An 18,869-nucleotide genomic window follows, 5' to 3' on the forward strand; every position below is an offset into this window, starting at 1 on the left:
ACATTGTACTACTATATTTACCTGATAGAGAACGTGGCAGATTCAGAATTTAATCACAAAATATCACAATGAAAATGTGGAGTAACCAGACATTAGCCTCATGGACTCATGGCAGTGTGCTACCCACCCGGTCCGTTATGAGAGCTAATCAGCACCAGAACCGGACCGAGTAGTGTGTGTGTGTGTGTGTGTGTGTGTGTGTGTGTGTGTGTGTGTGTGTGTGTGGAAGGCAATGCAAATAAACATTTTAGTGTTGTCTTTTTCGTCAACGGCATTGCATGTTGATATCGCCACAGTCAGTGTGTAATGACGCCAGTGTTGTGTTGTCTCGTCTCGTATTATCGTTAACTTCAGCAAAGGTGTTACTTTCCATACAGGCTTAGTGGCTTGACGGTTAACGTTGAACAGCCTGCTGCGTGCTGCGCCATCAGTTTATTGTTGGGCCGTTTAGTTTTATTTAGTATTATTATATCCAATATCCAATGCTGTCCAAATTGCTCCAAATGCTCCAAAATCCAAGTGTGAAGTAGATTTGATGAAGCGCTCATGACACACACACATACACACACACACACATAGAGGCCTCCCACTTTATTAGATTGATTAGGTGTCAGAAAATTGTGATGAGAGGTTCTTAAATCTTGTTTAGTCCGAGCAACAGTCTAAAATCTAAAAATGTTTAGTTTACAGTGAAAAGTATAAAAAACTAGAGAAAAATAAGCTAATCCTCACATTGGAGAAACTGCATCCAGAGAATGAGCGAAACCTTTTATTTAACAGATGACATCAACTATTAATCAATTAGTTAATATTGATCATTAGTTAATATAAATCAATAACATTTCTGTCGATTAGTTTATTAATCAAGAATTCAATCATCCTCTGATAATTGGAGTGTAATTTCATTCTAAACCGTGAGTTAGGACTTTAAATAAGAGCAGCATCTTAATGTAAAGGTTTTAATTGGACATTTGTACAAATAACTTGTGTTATTCACTCATGGAAAGTACTTGATGTGCGTCCGTATGGGTTATAAGAAAAGTAATATTCTGATCTCTTTATCACTACAAGGTTTGGTTCCTGCTTAGCAGTTGAAGTGTAATAAGCAAATGAACACAACAATATTATAGTAAATACTGGAGACATTTTCCTCTTTAATTGGACCTAAAGAATCAACTTAATGTAATGTCACAAATCTGCAAGATAAAAGAATACGGATTTTTTTCTTACAGTGCAGGCTTATGAATAGGTTGTACATCGAGGTGAGCATTAGGGGTCTAAATCTTTACTGGTCTCGCAATTCAATTCGATTATCCTGTCAACGATTTGATACGATTCGATATCACGATGCATCACGACGCGCCACCTCCTCACATTTATTTTACATGGCTACACATGGTTTTCATCAACAAATTGAAGCACTCAGATGTATATGAACTCCCATTTTTATTGCATCTGCTCTTTAAAAAAAAAGACACTTCCTGAATGTAGCATAGTCTGAACACAGAAGTCAAAAGGCAAAAAACGTAAAAGCAGCAACCGGAAAATCAACAAGCAACATCAGTAGGCAATAGTCGATTAGGGTCTGTCACTGCATCGATGCAGAATCGTCCACGTCTGCGTGCAATGAGAAATTTCAACACCTCTAGTGTGCATACAAAGAACAGGTTCTTGTTTCCGTCCCGAAGGTGATAGACGGTATGGATGTCTATCTTCTTCTGTTTGGACCAGCATGTTAAAGCCATAGTGTGTAGTTTCTGTCGCCCCCATGAGGAATTCTAAGTAATGATAACAAAACTGTTGGCGCGTCCACATGATACAAGCCTTCCGTGATCACGCACCTCCTCCACCTCTCCTCCACGCAGTTGCTAGTAGCCAAGGAGGACATGGAGGATTAAAAAAACATGATGGACTCTTCAGAAGAGGGAATTATCTTCACTTGAGTTTCTGCGTGTGAAAGTCGCCGGACGACACAATCTTCTGAACACAGCCACACTGAGAGAGGTGTGTGGAGCTGATAGTCTTAATTAACTTTGTAGCAACTCATTTGGCAATGACCTGAATGTAACGGACGTTTATTAATATCAAAAAGTTATGCACTAAAGGTTCCCTTTTGCTTCTATACCAGCTGAGGAACATTGCTAAACTCAGGCCCACGGTGTCCCCAGCTGAGTTGGAAATAATTATTTGAGTTTATAAGATTTTTTTATTTTTTTTTATAAATCAAGCCCCAGGCCAGGTGTACACAAAGTCAGGATTATTTATTTTATCTAGAAAGTACGAACTGAACAGTCTGAAACCGCAACACAGTTTAATGAACAGAGTTATTTATTTAATCAGCTATGGAAACAAAAAAGTATTAATTACAGTACATAATGTAACAATAACATCATGAAAACAGCAACAGGATTACATCAGTGTATTAAACCATCGGTCAGTGAAAATAATCGGTGCGATTCTGTGAAAAGAAAGACGCATTAAAGGCAAGATATTGTAGCTGGAAGCCTCCGGCTGTGACTGAAGCATCAGAGAGGAACTTCAGCGTCATCACGTTTCCTGTGGAACAAAAGCGTCAAAGATCGAGAGACCCATCAGTGTTTAATAGTGCCGTGTGTGAAATTAGGAGGACATCTCACCTGTACTGATGATGTCGTCAGGTAAATAATCGGCACAGAATCTGGAAAGACACAGAATAAAGGTCCCATGACATGGTTCTCTTTGGATGCTTTTATATAGGCCTCAGTGGTCCCCTAATACTGTATCTGAAGTCTCTTTTATATAGACCTTAGTGGTCCCCTAATACTGTATCTGAAGTCTCTTTTATATAGGCCTCAGTGGTCCCCTAATACTGTATATGAAGTCTCTTTTATATAGACCTCAGTGGTCCCCTAGTACTGTATCTGAAGTCTCTTTTATATAGACCTTAGTGGTCCCCTAATACTGTATCTGAAGTCTCTTTTATATAGACCTCAGTGGTCCCCTAATACTGTATCTGAAGTCTCTTTTATATAGGCCTCAGTGTTCCCCTACTGTATCTGAAGTCTCTTTTATATAGACCTCAGTGGTCCCCTAATACTGTATCTGAAGTCTCTTTTATATAGACCTCAGTGGTCCCCTAATACTGTATCTGAAGTCTCTTTTATATAGACCTTAGTGGTCCCCTAATACTGTATCTGAAGTCTCTTTTATATAGACCTCAGTGGTCCCCTAATACTGTATCTGAAGTCTCTTTTATATAGACCTTAGTGGTCCCCTAATACTGTATCTGAAGTCTCTTTTATATAGGCCTTAGTGGTCCCCTTAATACTGTATCTGAAGTGTCTTTTATATAGACCTTAGTGGTCCCCTAATACTGTATCTGAAGTCTCTTTTATATAGACCTTAGTGGTCCCCTAATACTGTATCTGAAGTCTCTTTTATATAGGCCTTAGTGGTCCCCTAATACTGTATCTGAAGTCTCTTTTATATAGACCTTAGTGGTCCCCTAATACTGTATCTGAAGTCTCTTTTATATAGACCTCAGTGGTCCCCTAATACTGGATCTGAAGTCTCTTTTATATAGACCTTAGTGGTCCCCTAATACTGTATCTGAAGTCTCTTTCCCGAAATTCAGCCTTGGTGCAGAATTACAGCCACTAGAGCCAGTCCCACAATGAGCTTTCCTTAGGATGTGCCATTTCTGTGTCTGTAGCTTTAAATGCTATTGAGGAGGAGAGAGGGGGGGCAAGGTGGAGGGTGGGGGTGTGGCCTTGACCAGCTTGCGGCCACGGTTGCAGCACTATTTCTCCATGGGTGGGCCAAATTCTCTAGGCAGCTGTGGGCGACGGGCAAAGCAGAGAAAGGGGAGGTAACCTTGCTCCTTATGACCTCATAAGGAGAGGATTCCAGATCGGCCCATCTGAGCTTTCATTTTCTCAAAGGCAGAGCAGGATACCCAGGGCTCGGTTTACACCTATCACCATTTCTAGCCACTGGGGGACCATAGGCAGGCCGGGGGAACTCATATTAATGTTAAAAAAAAACTTTCATGCCATGGGACCTTTAATAAGTGGGATTCGCATTAAACTTATTCTCTTTAGTGCAAACACATGCAGAGGGCAGGAAAAGGAGTCTGTATATATGACACTATCGTGCTGAAACAATCAGTGTCATGTAGTTTATCAACACAATATGAATCACAAACAATTTTGTTAATCAGTTAATCATTGAAGATGTTTATCGGAAAAAGTGACAAACATTTCCTCTTTCCAGCTTCTCAAATGTGTTTTAAATTTGCTGCTTTTCTCAGTTTTATATCAAAATGAAATGTGTAATGTTTGCAGTTTGGACTGTAGATCAGACACACACAAGCAATGTGAAAACGTCACATTTGGCTCCGGGAACTTTTGACGGGTATATTCTATGGTATATTCACAGTATTCTGACATTTTATTACTTTATTCATTTAAGAAAAAAAAGAAGACAAAAATACTGGTAATCAATAATGAAAATAATCGTTTATTGCAGCGCTGGAAAAGAAGTGCTAAATGTCAGTGACAGTCTGTCAACTACGTGCTAATGCAGTGGTTTCCAAAGTGGGGACCGTGGACCCCACGTAACAAATTGCACACAACACAGATGTCACAAAAAAAACTGACATGTTCACATTCTTGAACTTAAAGGAGAAATCTGGCGCAAAATGAACCTAGGGGTTAATAACACACGATTACCGAGTCAACCGTTCTCTGGGATATGTTTTCATGCTAATCGAATGTGACCAGTTTTAGCCCAAACTGCTAATTAGCTTATAATGCTAGACCTCGGGGCATGATCACGAACAGTCGTTCGAATGTTCGTGACTGTTTTCCCAAGTGTGGTGCTATTTGAGCCTTGTTAGTGCTATAGAAAGAGCGATTTCTTTTTACTTTACCTGTGCCCCGAGTACTAGCGTTATAAGCTAATTAGCTGTTTGGGCTAAAACTGGTCCCATTCGTTTAGCATGAAAACATATCCCCGACAACGGTCGACTCGGTAATCATGTGTTAATAACCCCTAGGTTCATTTTGCACCGGATTTCTCCTTTAAGACTTGTCTTAAAGCCTCCAGAGTATAAAGTGCTTGCTGACATTGGGCCCTATTTTAACGATCTGAAACACAAGTATGAAACGCAAAATGCAAGTAGCTTTGTGGGCGGATCTCGGGCGCTGTTGCTATTTTACCGGCGGGATAAATGACTCTTGCGCCCGACGCAAATCTAAAATGGGTTGGTCTGAAGTAGCTAGGTGTGGTTTGGCGTAACGTGCAATAAACCAATCAGAGCGTCATCTCACATTCCCTTTAAGAGCAGGGCCCTTGTTCCATGGCAGATTGCTATTATGATGGGTTGCCTGGCGCGCACGCGGACGGGCTACCCGATGCAAGATGCGGCAAAGTAATAAATGCCTGTCTTGGCTGGGTGGCGATGTTGCTGCGGCCTCGGGCACATCTCCTCAAGTCTGGAGAGGATTGCTGCAGCCATGGAGCGTGGGGCCTCCAAACGCACCACCTGCTCCTGCTGTGCCCCTTCCTCCTCCCCCACTCCATCTCCGTCCACCCGCTTCCATCAGGAGCGCATCCGCATTACCTCCGGACCAGATCCCACCGTAGTTCAACATCACGTCTCCTTAAGTCCTCTAATATTACTTCATTTATGTCATCAACACATCCATGATTCTTGGAAATGTTGTGTAAAACACAACAAGCCACAAAGAATGCTGCGACTTTTGAGGACTGTACTGTAAAGTGCCTCCTGATCTATCCAAACACCTGAAGAGCATTTTCAGTAATATTTTCCTTTGTAATTATGTATGGTTTGCAAAATGGGGAACGGCTGCATCCATTTAGATGAGAGAAGTGTGTGTGTCCTCGAGATCTGACCACACACAAACACACGTAAGCAGAGCTACCCACACCCATGTTTCTACTGTTGCTTAATTAAATATAACATCAAAAGAGAGAAGTTGCCTGAGTCGTGTTTTAAACAGACACCTGGGGTGAAGTTGGGAACCAGAATCAGCTTTAAATACAGTCCTAATCTAGTCCTCACTAACACGGGCCCAATTATAGTAACTACATGTAAACTTCACGGTTGTTGCATGAAATGGCATTTGTGTTTAGCCTACATCATCATTTTCTGTCATGTGAAATAAGAGGCCAAGCCAGCCTGGTTGTGAAGCTGCAGACAGATGCTCCCCAACAGTCTGCTCCCCCTGCTGCTCATAAGGTGCCTCTGCACCCCTTTCGTTTCAGACCCTCCCACCAGCCTTTGGGCCACGCCTCCTCATTTACATTGACATGTATCAAGTCCAAACGAAAAGGCAATGTTAAATGGAAATTCAAAAGCCAAATATTAAATCCAAATGAAAATCCAATGTTAAATTGAAATTCAAAAGCCAAATATTAAATGAAAATTAAAAGCCAATGTTAAATTGAAATTCAAAAGCCAAATATCATTTACATTGACATGTATCAAGTCCAAACGAAAAGGCAATGTTAAATGGAAATTCAAAAGCCAAATATTAAATCCAAATGAAAATCCAATGTTAAATTGAAATTCAAAAGCCAAATATTAAATGAAAATTAAAAGCCAATGTTAAATTGAAATTCAAATGCCAAATATTAAATGAAAATTAAAATCCAATATTAAATTGAAATTCAAAAGCCAAATGGAAAATTTAAAAAATAATAATATTTTTTAATTTGATTTCGCTTTGTTTTCTCTTTGGACTTTCAATTTCTCTTTGGACTTTCAATTTGAATTATGAATAAATATTTCCTCCATAGAACATTTGGCGAGAACAATGACCGAGTCCAAGTCAAGTCCAAGTCCAAATACCAACAGTCCGAGACAACAGAAAAATGTCTCGAGGCCGGATTTAAGTACTACAGCCCCGGTGTAACAATACATTGTTCTGGATCGATGCTTTGATCAATGATCAATAATATCATTGATGTAAAGTAAGAATATTGATTGATATCATCTTTAAGATGTGCCTTTATTTTGAAATTCCCACTTTATATTTATTTATTAATTAAAAATAAGTTTGTTTTTCATTGAAATTGAATCGAAATTGTATCGTGGCAGACTTTGTGATATCAGCAAATATCCTATCATTGTCCAAAGAATCCATAAAATATTGTATCGTGATACAATTTAACTTAACCTAAACTTAATACCCTAATCAATTATATATTTCCCTTTAACGTATTGGCAAGAAGACCCTGTTTCAGTTCTATAAAGTTTTGGTCGCTACTACAACTGTGGGTACTTCCTACTTTCCCCCTCAAAGATCCTCACCTCCCGGCGAAGCCGGCGACGTCATCGTAGCTGTCGTACACCTCCAGGTAATCTGCCAGACACGCTGTGTCATCCTCCACATCAAACTCCAGGAAGCGGAGGCGGATCCTCTGGCCCAGGCGCACACGGATGTGCCAGTAGCAGATCTGTTCGTCCTGATACTCCTCAGGGAAGCCAGGAGACTGAATGATCTTCTGCTGATCCGTCAGCACCCCTCCACACTCCTTAGCTGGAAGACACACAAATGACATGCAATGATATGATATGATATATGTCTTCTATCAGCATGTGAAATATGAGATTTACTGCTTTAAGCAGAGATGGCAAAAGTACTCACTTCCCGTACTTAAGTAGAAGTACAGATACTTGTGTTAAAAAATACTCTGGTAAAAGTAGAAGTACTGATTTAATTTCTTTACTTAAGTAAAAGTAACAAAGTACAGGCTTTGAAATGTACTTAAAGTATAAAAGTAAAAGTAGCCTTGCGATGACAACCACTTTTTATGCAAAGCTACCTGGACCACACACGTTACTAGAGTGCAAGATGAGAAACTTCAGTGGACATAAAAACCAGGCTCTTTATATGCCATTGTCAACATTTTAAATGGATGTCTGCCAAACATCACATATATGATTATTGTGACAGAGACTGGGACTCCAGCTTAATAAGATTCTGACTGAGTAGCAAGATATGAATTCAATTGTGATTCTGTGAGAATTCACAGATCCAGTTTCTCTTTTAAAACGTCCCCTTAACATTTAAAGGAATCTACATGTGTGTGTGTGCTCAAATATAGAAAGAAAATAAAGGATACAATATGAATTACTAAACATAGATTAATTAAGAAGTTCCCCATACTTTTAGAGTTACACAGCACATTGGCCAGGAGTCATACTTGATGCCTCCTAGCCTATCTCAAACATCTCTCAGATAAGACCAGGGATGATTGGGAACGTCTTGCTGCTTGTCTGCCTAATCTCTGGGATCTCTGTTTTCTTCATTTTCAATCATGTCGCCGTCCATACTACTAGTGCTAACGTTACCACCATCATGCTGCAATTATTTGCGCAAAATAATGCAGAATGCGGCAATCTGTCGAGATTAGTTGTGTGTTAGCGTTACATGCATACAACGTAGTATCCAATTAGATTGGAATCGGTAGGCCTATTGATGACACGAAAAATAATAAGCGTAACTCCAGTGAAATTATTTGAAACGTGTTAGTGAGGACTAGATTAGGACCGATTATTTAAAGCTGATGCTGGTTTCCAACTACGCACATATTGTTGACATATAACAGAAAAAGACTTAATATTAAGGTCTGAATGGAACCCATTTAGGCTACCTATGCGCAATAATACATAGAGGCAGGAAGAAGTGCTTTAAACCAGCATTTATTAATTAGCCTATTATTGCAGAGATGGGGTTTGGGTCTGGGTCCGTGGGACTGTTTCTGGGGTTACATTTTTTATTCGACCTACCTTTTGTCTTCTGCATTCTCCTTACCTTGTTCTTCCCTCAGACTCATCCCCCAGAAACAGTCCCACTGACTCAGCCCCAAACCCCATCTCTGTAATAATAATAATACTGGTTTAATACACTCAATAATCAATACTGGTTTAAAGCACTTCTTCCTGCCTCTATGTATTAATTCTCATGGGTAGCCTAAATGGGTTCCATTCAGACCTTTACATTAAGTCTTTTTACTTTTACATTTTCACCTGGCTATACCCAATGTTTAGATCTGTTGTGCTATTTATGCAAATTACCACATACGTAATTATATTATGATCCGTTTATCCGTTTATTATGAATGCTATAACGCAGCTAATATTACGGAACGTTATACCTCTTACATGGGAAACTACTCGTACATATTAGCTTTCATTTAACGTTGCTAGTAAACCTAAAAGGTGCAGTTACCATCCATACTAAATACAGGCTCAGTGACCACCCGGGTCAGACAGACAGGTCAGAGAGAAACAGGCTCAGTGACCACCAACTGGGTCAGACAGAGATGCACTTCCTCCTCCACCGGGAAAAAGTATCTTCACTAAGAGATTTACACCTTGGAAAAATAGCCCAAAACATAAAACTTCCCAAAGTTAACACCAGAAGAGAAGCTGATAGTTCTCCTAGGAGAGGGGACAGCAGCTCCTCTGACAGCTAAACATGGATCTGCCCGCCACAGCCTGAGGGACTCACAACCACTTAGGATCCCAAAATTACAGATTGGTTTAGTATTTTATAGTAATTATAGTAGAATAGTATATATGTGACACCCACATATTTAATATATGACATGTAGCTAGGCTATGGATTTCTGTAAACTGCTGAGAGAAGAGAAAAAAAGAGAGAGTCTGATTACCTCCGCTGTGCGAAAACTCCTGTTTTCTGAACGATAGTTGACACATCAACGTACTATGTGAAGACATTTCATCATCTGCTGTCATAGTTTGTAATCCCCTGTGTCTTCTTGCTGATAACAACTGTTTCCGTCTTCTTTGAGGTGATTTTCGACCGTTTTCGACGCACTTCCTTGACATTCTGAACTACCGGCGGAAATGTCAGAGCGTCACGCTGACCATTCTAAGCGAATCACGTTGTCAGAAATTGGCATCAGCCAATGAGATTGCGCTTTTAGAATCAAATCCCCTTTGACTTTCAAGATTGGTTGCTGATGAAAAGGAAATGACCATATTTGGTATATGAGATGACAGGGGCAGACAGCGATCACCGGGAAAAGTGTGGGTGTTAAAACCACATCCCCACGGGTGCGACGCCCCTGGTCAGCGCTATTCTCCGACATTACGACCTGTTGTACAAAACTAAAGTAACGAGCCAATTTTTAAAATGTAAGGAGTATAAAGTACCGATATTTGTGTTAAAATGTAAGGAGTAAAAGTAAAGTAGCCACAAAAAAAGTAGTAAAGTAAAGTAGAAATATCCGAAAAATCTACTTAAGTACAGTAACGAAGTATTTGTACTTCGTTACTTCCCATCTCTGGCTTTAAGCCACTGCTACTGTGTCTTCTGCTGAAGGAAATAGCATAGGGGTGGCTGTGGCTCAGGTGGTAGAGCGGTTGCCGACCAATCGGAAGGTTGGTGGTTCAATCCCTGGCCCTGCAGTAGTTCCTTGGGCAAGACATTGAACCTCGAGTTGCTCCCGATGCTGCGCCATCGGTGAATGGCAACCTCAGCCACAGCGTATGAATGGGTGTGAATGGTTTGATTGATGACGATTAAACACTTAGTTGATTAACAGAACTGTTTGGACCATTTCTAATATGTGAGGGTTTTTCTGCATTGAGTACTTTTACTTTTAATACTTTAAGTACATTTTCCTGATGATACTTACAAACTTTTACTTGGGTAACCTTTTCAATGCAGGACTTTTACTTGTAACAGAGTATTTTTTACAGTGTGGCATTACTACTTTTACTTATGGATAGGAATACTTCTTCCACCACTGGCCAGAAATAAAACACTAAAAGGAACTTCCCACACACAAAGACATATTTTGTCATTAGTGTATCGCAGCTGAAAGAGCGGGGAAGTTTGGATGTTGCCAACAGGCCCATAGCTGGTACAGATCAATGAGTAAGAGGGACTTTTAAGAGAGAAAAGTGGGTAAATATTAAACTTTTGGATCCTAGATTACTTGAATAATGGTGCACGAAGGCAAAAAAGTAAGTCTATAAGTACACGCAAACCAGCGATCACAGCAGTAACTATAGTAAGCTGAGGACATGTGGATACACTTGGCGTCTGAGTTCTCAGGCGAAAGGAGCATTTCAAAGCTCCCCAAAGTGTCCCTTTAAATCGGCTGGTGGGATGCATCTGTTTATGTGAAGCATTTTGGTTTGGGGGGTCTGTCTTGCGTGTGAGCTCTGAATGAATTCAGAATAGGAAAGAGAAAAGCTTTTGTTCAATGAAGGAAATGAAACACACATGTGGAGACTGGTGACAATGGCATCAAAAGCATTTCCACTAGACGTCCTGCAAGAAGAAGACATTAAATGCTGTTTAACTTTGTTTGTTATTTAAAAAAAAAAAAAAAAGTCCATCACTGGGACTCAATCTAGCCAAAATGTCTGGTCTAGACAGCTGACTGAACTGGTAACATGAGGAGCAGAGGGTTATTTAATGATTAAATTCATGTGATCATGCCTCCGAAGGATGACTGACTTTCTACTCTAACAATGAACCTCGAAACCACAAAGTATGAAATGTAGTTTGTGTGGAAATTGTGTTTGATTACATGCTCATTTTTTTTATGATTGTCTCATCAGCAGTTTGACCTGGCTTGAGGGAAACAAAACATTTTCTAAATACAGCCTGGGTCAATATTATCGACAAATATTACAGTACAAACAGCATAAATCTGTATCAGCCAATAAGTTGTAAGTAGAGAATGTGTTGAAATAACATAGTCTGTCCACCAGAGAGCATCTAAAAGTTTATTTTTCACTGTGACATGTCCCGTTCAGTATATATATTGATTATAATTCTTTAAAAGGAGCAGTGTGTAGGATTCAGAGGCATCTAGCGGTGAGGTTGCAGATTGCAACCAACCGAATATCCTTCCCTTTCCAAGTGTGTGGTAGAAGCTACGGTGGCCTGCAGGTAATGTGAAAACACGAAAGGCTCTCTCTCGAGCCGGTGTTTGGTTTGTCTGTTCTGGGCTACTGTAGAAACTTGGGAGTCACATAAAAGACTAATTTCCCTCGCCTTGTGATGAACAATAAAGTTTGGTTTTCTGCTGCTGAACTTGTGTATTTTTAAGGCACATTGGCAAATGAATTGTGCTTTTTACCTGGGTGTTTATTTCCTAAGTATTGCTTTTAAATAATTGAAGATGCACTGAAAGGAACAGAAGACGTACAAAACATCTTTGGCAAAATGAATTAGGCAGATTGGAAAATGACATTAATGTTGCACTGAATCATTCAGGCATGCAGGTTTTTATAATCCTCCACTGACTTACTCACTCTGTGTGTGTGTGTGTGTGTGTGTGTGTGTGTGTGTGTGTGTGTGTTAACTATCACTCAGCTACTCTACATCTTATCCACACTGCTGTTCTTAGAGTTTATTCCTGGTCCCATCATGATAACGCACAGGCTGCGACTGAGATTGTGGCTTTGAGTCAAGACAGGAAACGTCCTGTCTCCCACCGTGTTCCCGGTGAAGTACTCTACATCATCCCTCACGTTTGACTTAAAACATCCTGAGTGAGTCTGTGGAGCCTCAGACTTGACGACTATTCTTAACTTGTGCCGCCGCCCCCGCCCCCCCACCACCACCACCACCACTTGGACTCTGTCAGTAAACCACAGCCACACAGTCATCACTTACTCTTTAAACCACACAGTTTTCAGTGAGTTCAAGTCCTGCATTTGAAATGTGACTAAACAAAGTAAACATTCAGACATATTAGCATTAAAACAGGCTGCATAAATCAATAGTTTTTATATTAAAATAAAAAGAACGACTCAGTAAAATGTGAAAGCGGTCGCTCATGAACACAGAGAGAACAAGAACTCAACTCCACATCTTAAGACATCTTTTTGTGCTCTTTAAGCTCAAAGTTTTTGCATATTAATTACTCTCATCAACCTCATTTTGAGAGAAAAGGTTTCAAAGAACGTACTGACTGTTAGACGTGAAAAAAAAGGTAGTAGTAGTAGTAGTAGTAGTTGTTTGGTATAAAACATGTACTTACAGTTTGGGTTGTAGCAGTACACATCCCATCTCTCACTTTTGTTCAGCCTGCGTCCGTAGTCGACGATGCCGACCTTCCCAAAGCCACAGTTGGCGCCGGCTTTGACGATGGGGTAGCCGACATGTCCATCGTCGAACCATCCAGCAGCACACACATGGAAACCTGAACAAGAGCAGCAATATATATATATATATATATATATATATATATATATATATATGTGGTTGAATTAAGCGATAGATAGATAGATAGATAGATAGATAGATAGATAGATAGATAGATAGATAGATAGATAGATAGATAGATAATAGATAGATAGATAGATATCGCTTAATTCAACCACTTAGCAGTGGTGGAACGTCACTAGCAAGTACATTTTACAAGTACAGTACTGAAGTACAAATTTAAGGTACTTGTACTTTACTTGAGTCTCTTCTTTTCATGCCACTTTCTACTTCTACTTCACTACATTTCAGAGAGAAATATTGGGTAACACTTTACTTGAAGGTATCTACATAAGAGTGACATGACACTGTCATGAACACATGAACTCTAACCCTAACTCTAACTATAACTTGTTGACACGTTCATGACAGTGTCATGTGTTCATGACAGTGTCATGTCACGCTTATGTAGATACCTTCAAGTAAAGTGTAACCTAATATTACTTTGTACTTTTGACTCCACTACATTAATCGGACAGCTTTAATTACTTTACAAATTCAGATTTTTGCACACAAAACACTTTTTATGGTTTATAAAATACGATGCTGTATTATAAATTAAACTAGCCAGCAATGTATAGGCCTACAAGTACACCACCACTTCCACCAATGCCACTTAGTCGCTGATCATAAACTACTGTATTCTGCCAGCCAACCACGGCAAGTCTTGCTTTCAACTCTGCCAACAGGGCAGCCCTCAGAAGTAAAAAACCTGGATACGAGCTTTTGGGTGGCCAGTTTGTGATGTTGTAGTTGTTTTTATTTGTTTGGGGGGGCCTCAGAGTTACAATCAGCAGACTCCAAGCCAGAACAGCCCAGATAAAAAAAACAGAGGGACCTCCTAGGTAGACTGCAGTGGGGAACCTCAGCTGTAACCGCTGACAGGTAGACGGATAAAGTGGCTGGATTCAATCTCCGTGCCAATGGATCGGTGCTATCCACCCAAGAAGGTGTTAACAGGCTTTTACAATACTCGTAGGGCCGCTTTCAACTTGGCACGGAGTCACGAAACAGCAAATACTAGTGGAAAGAAGTGTTTCACCCTGCTGCTTCCCGACCATCTTTACCCTGGGAACATATGAACCTCTTCTTCTACATGTTAAAAGCATTCCAGCGGGTTACATCAGACATGATGTTTCACGTGTTTCATGGGAGAAAGGAACAACTTAACACAACCCTCCCTGTTGGCAATAAAGAAAGAGTCGGCCTTGAGGGGGTTATGATGAATTATGAGCCATACACTTTTCCTACAGTACAATAAATCTTCTTTCTGAACAATACGTGAGTTGCCGCGGACCTATTTGACGGGCCGCCTCCAGTTGTTCATAAGTGGCCAGCTTCCCTCCCTCGTACTTGCAGACAGCCTTGGCCTCTGTATATGTCAGCTGGTATCGCCCTTTGCGCGATTCCCGGTGGTAAACTCCAGCTGCTTGTTCTGTCAGAGAGAGAGAGAGAGAGAGAGAGAGAGAGAGAGAGAGAGAGAGAGAGAGAGAGAGAGAGAGAGAGAGAGGTGGTGACGCTGTCTGCAGCAACTAGGTACATTTACTCAAGTACTGAAATACAAATTTGAGATACTTCTTCTAATTCGTGAGGCTCCAAGTGTGGCAGTAAAATGTTGTATTAACTTGAAGGATTTGGAACAAGAAACCAAGACGTGGATATCAAAGTTGTCTTTTGGTTCCCTTCTGTCGGACTCTGCTTGAGTATTTCTATTTTATGTAACTTCATACTTTGTACTTCACTGCAATCTCAGTGGTAAATATTGTACTTTTTACTCCCCTACTTTTGTCTGACAGCTTTAGTTACTTTTCAGATGGACAGTTTTTCATCCCCTTCCTGTTCAGTGAAAAACACGTATCTCCAGATACATGGATGTCGAATGATGTTATTGATGTCAGCTGTAAAATGCATCGTCAGACAGCTGAAAACAGCTGTTTTTCTGACACCATGAAAACTTTTACAACTTTTTAAAGATTCGCACAGGACAGCGACGCTACAAACAGACAATGATCTTATAGAATATGATGCACTGCTGTAGATTAAACTACCCAACAGTATATAAAGGAGTTAATATGAGCACAGCCTTAAACATCTACAGCAGAAAAATGCTACATACACATGAATGCAGCAGGAATATTAACCCAGAAACATCAGATAGACAAGGCAAACCCTCACAGGGAACATTTTACTGCACAGTACATTTTGCTGGCAATACTTACATACTAAAGTAAAGTTGTGAATGCAGGACTCTTACTTGTAGTGGAGTATTGTCACAGTGTGGGGCTGAAGCCGAGCAGGTGAGGTTAGGAAGGTTTTCAGTGAGAGGGTGAAGGTTAAATGAAGCTAAACATAAAACATGAAGGAAAGAGGCTATTTTGGAAGTTCACCAACAATTTGGTCACTTTCTCTCTGGCCTCATCAGTGGGGAGTCCTCTGCTGATCCTGTTTGGGCTTTACGCATGCATGACTGTGAAACTGGGCAGAAGGCACTCAAAAATTAGCCACAAGTTTATATTTTGATCTGTTTAATTTGATGAACGTTTTCTTTTTTTTTACACTAGATCAGGGGTCTTCAATGTTTTTTTAAGCCAAGGACCCCTTAACTAAGAGAGAGATGGAACAGGGACCCCCCTACTACATATTGAATAAAAATTAAGTTGCATATTAAACTGGGCCTACAATAACGTGTGGACGGCCTAAAGCCTTTATACATACTTTTTTAGTGCATAGAATATGAACCTATTAAAATATTTGTTGGCATTATTTTATAAATCATGTTTTGTGACTACCTTCCCTATAGGCCAGTAATCCTATCATCAATGTGTTCACAAATAGACAGATTTTTATTTGTTAATAATATGTTGGATTCATGTTAAGACATTTTGATTTTTTGAAAAGACTTTTAAAAAAATGACATTGACAATATGACAATATTTTGGAGGATCCCCTGCAGTGACTCTAAGGGCCCCGGGGCCCCGGACCCCCTGTTGAAGATCTCTGCAGTAGGTAACCGACTACAGGAACCAACTGCCTTGCATCAGGTTCTGTAACAGTAACTGACTTTCAAAAGAAAAGATTGAGAACTTTCCAAGGAAAAAAACAAACAAACATGTAATAGAGGAGAGAAGTTGCACGAATAATAGAAAATGCTGTGCATGTCATTCCTTTAAGTCAAACCCATTAGCAAAATGAACCACTGTTCTGTTACTTTCCCTCTCACCTCATGAAACGATAAAGAATAGGGTTCATTAAATGAGTTGGAGGTGTACTGTTTGTGAGACATATTTTAATAAACACGAGGAGAGAATCAAAGCTGTGGTCACTTCAATAGGATTAGCCTACGACATTATTAAACCATTCTATTAATATTCCTTATGTAACAGAAAGTAGCTGAACTATCATTTCTTTTCTTTTATCTGTTTGCGTTTAGCGCCGAAGGCCCCACATGAAGGTCATTCCTCCATGTTTACTGGTCTCATGCAGTACTCGGGCCAGGTCATAAACATGCCGTTTGGCACAAAGCTGCTGGACTGCTGTGTTGCTTTAATTAGTCCTTGCTACTTCACACAATGTGCCTTTATGTGAGAAAAGTTTTACTGTGACAAGGGCGTAACTTTGGGTTTAACATCGGGGGGGTGTGGGTGGGGGGGTTGAGATCTCCACTGTTTGAGCAAATTGAAATTTTGAACATGAAACACACAACTATTTGTGTCTTTTCTGCATCAAGTTAATGTGCAAATGTCTTTATTCATGTAAAGGAAAATATAATTATCTTTGTTTTGGGGGGTGGGGGGGGGTTGCATTGGCCAGTTTTGATTATTGGGGTGGTTGGAACCCCTCCATCCCCCCCTGTAAATTACGCCTATGTACTGTGATTCCAAACAGTGACACAAGACAATCTCAGGTAAAAGTATCTTACATGTTAGATATCGAGTGAGGGAAATCATGAAGTAGCATATATGCTACTAAAAAAATTAACTAAGGACATTTACTCAAGTACAGTACTTAAGTCCAAATTTAAGGTACTTGTACTTTACTTGAGTCTTTTCTTCTCGTGCCACTTTCTACTTCTACTTCACTACATTTCAGAGAGAAATAGTGTACTGTTTACTCCACTACATTAATCGGACAGCTTTGTAGTAACTAGTTACTTAACACATTAAGATTTTTGAACACAAAACATGTAGTTTATAAAATATGACGTATTATTTTAGACTATACCCATCAATATAACCGCCAAGTCCAGCTGAAATGATGAGACCATTAAACACAACTGTTTGGATCGTTTCCAGTTTCTAAAATGTGCGGATTTTTCTGCATCGAGTACTATTAATACTTTAAGTAAATTTCCCCGATGACACCTACATACTTTTACTTTTTAATGCAGGTGTGGTATCAGTACTTTTACTTAAGTAAAGGATCTAAATACTTCTTACACTGAATCTATACAAAACTGCGTTGAAATGCAAAGCAACCCTGATGAATAACGTTGAAACATGGAGACTGATAGTTGGAATAAACTAACGTGGTTTTGATTTATTTTTAATTTTTTTAAAGAAGAAAAAAAAAGGAAATCATCGTGTCCATTTCACAGTTACTGATTATGTAAATAGAAACGGTCCTAACTCGACACTTTGGGGTTTTTAACTTCACAATCAGAAGGCGACAAAAATAAAAAAAAGTGACGCTGCAGGTTCATAACAGCGTCACAGCGTAACCGACACGTTTACGCAACAACTGCAACTACGACAACAAGAAAAAAAAAACAGTTATTTACCTAGCCATATTGAGTTATGAAATATTCCGTTTTTGTAGCTCCATGCCCGCGCCTCATTCAGCAGGAAGCCGAGAGTCCAGAGGAGAGCGAAGAAGCGCATCCTGCAGCTGTCTATGCGCAGCTGCTGCTCTCTCCAGATGTTTCTCCGTCTGCTGCTGCTGCAGCTGCTGCTGGCTTTAAATACAGAGTCCTGACAAGTCGTGACTGCTGCTGCCTCCAACAGAGCTGGGGATCCACTGAGCTTCACTCAGGTACTGCAGCATATTAAGTACAACCAGTGGTGGCAGGGGCGGGGCTAGAAGGGGAGCACGGGGTGGCTGTCAGTACCCGATCCGTTCCACCGGCACAATCCGTTCTGCGCATGTGCAAGATGATACGTATGCCATACCGTTTTACGACCTGCCCAATCTGTTCAACGCTAGCCTCCACCGGTATAGCTAACAGCTAATTCGGCTAACCGCTAGCCGACAGCCTTCAGTCTAAAATAACGCATACGCAGAACGGATCGTGCAGGCAGAACGGACAGCTAGATTCAGTCTAAAATAATGTTAAGTCAAACATAATGGGAAAAGCAGGCTACAGCTAAATTAAGACTTTACAGTAATAACAATAAAGACAAGTATTGAGTGATTGTATTTTAAATGAGCACAAGTAGAACTGACGTTACAGCTGTTATATATGTTAACGTTTATTTTCAAGTTTTATTTTGAGGGTCTTTTAAAGTTTACATGCTGTCTCAGCTAGCGGTTAGCCGAATTAGCTGTTAGCTAAACTAACGTTAGCTTAACTGTGGAGGCTAACGGCAGACCGCTACAATCAGCTAGCGGTTA

The 18,869-nt window shown here is 40.1% G+C and overlaps 1 protein-coding gene across 1 annotated transcript; it reads right to left on the reverse strand.

Moving 5' to 3' along the window:
- Positions 1-2,310: 2,310 nt before the first annotated feature.
- tnfaip6 (tumor necrosis factor, alpha-induced protein 6) lies at positions 2,311-18,321 on the reverse strand. The gene is made up of 6 exons (XM_039817134.1): positions 18,040-18,321; positions 14,560-14,697; positions 13,039-13,200; positions 7,316-7,544; positions 2,637-2,677; positions 2,311-2,556 (listed from the first exon to the last, which is right to left on the reverse strand). Exons 1-6 carry the CDS (start codon positions 18,137-18,139, stop codon positions 2,435-2,437), a joined length of 792 nt encoding a protein of 263 aa, XP_039673068.1. The 5' UTR covers positions 18,140-18,321; the 3' UTR covers positions 2,311-2,434.
- Positions 18,322-18,869: the final 548 nt, after the last annotated feature.

The sequence above is a fragment of the Perca fluviatilis genome, chromosome 12 (genome assembly GCF_010015445.1).
Source record: "Perca fluviatilis chromosome 12, GENO_Pfluv_1.0, whole genome shotgun sequence".
Lineage (NCBI taxonomy): Eukaryota > Metazoa > Chordata > Actinopteri > Perciformes > Percidae > Perca > Perca fluviatilis.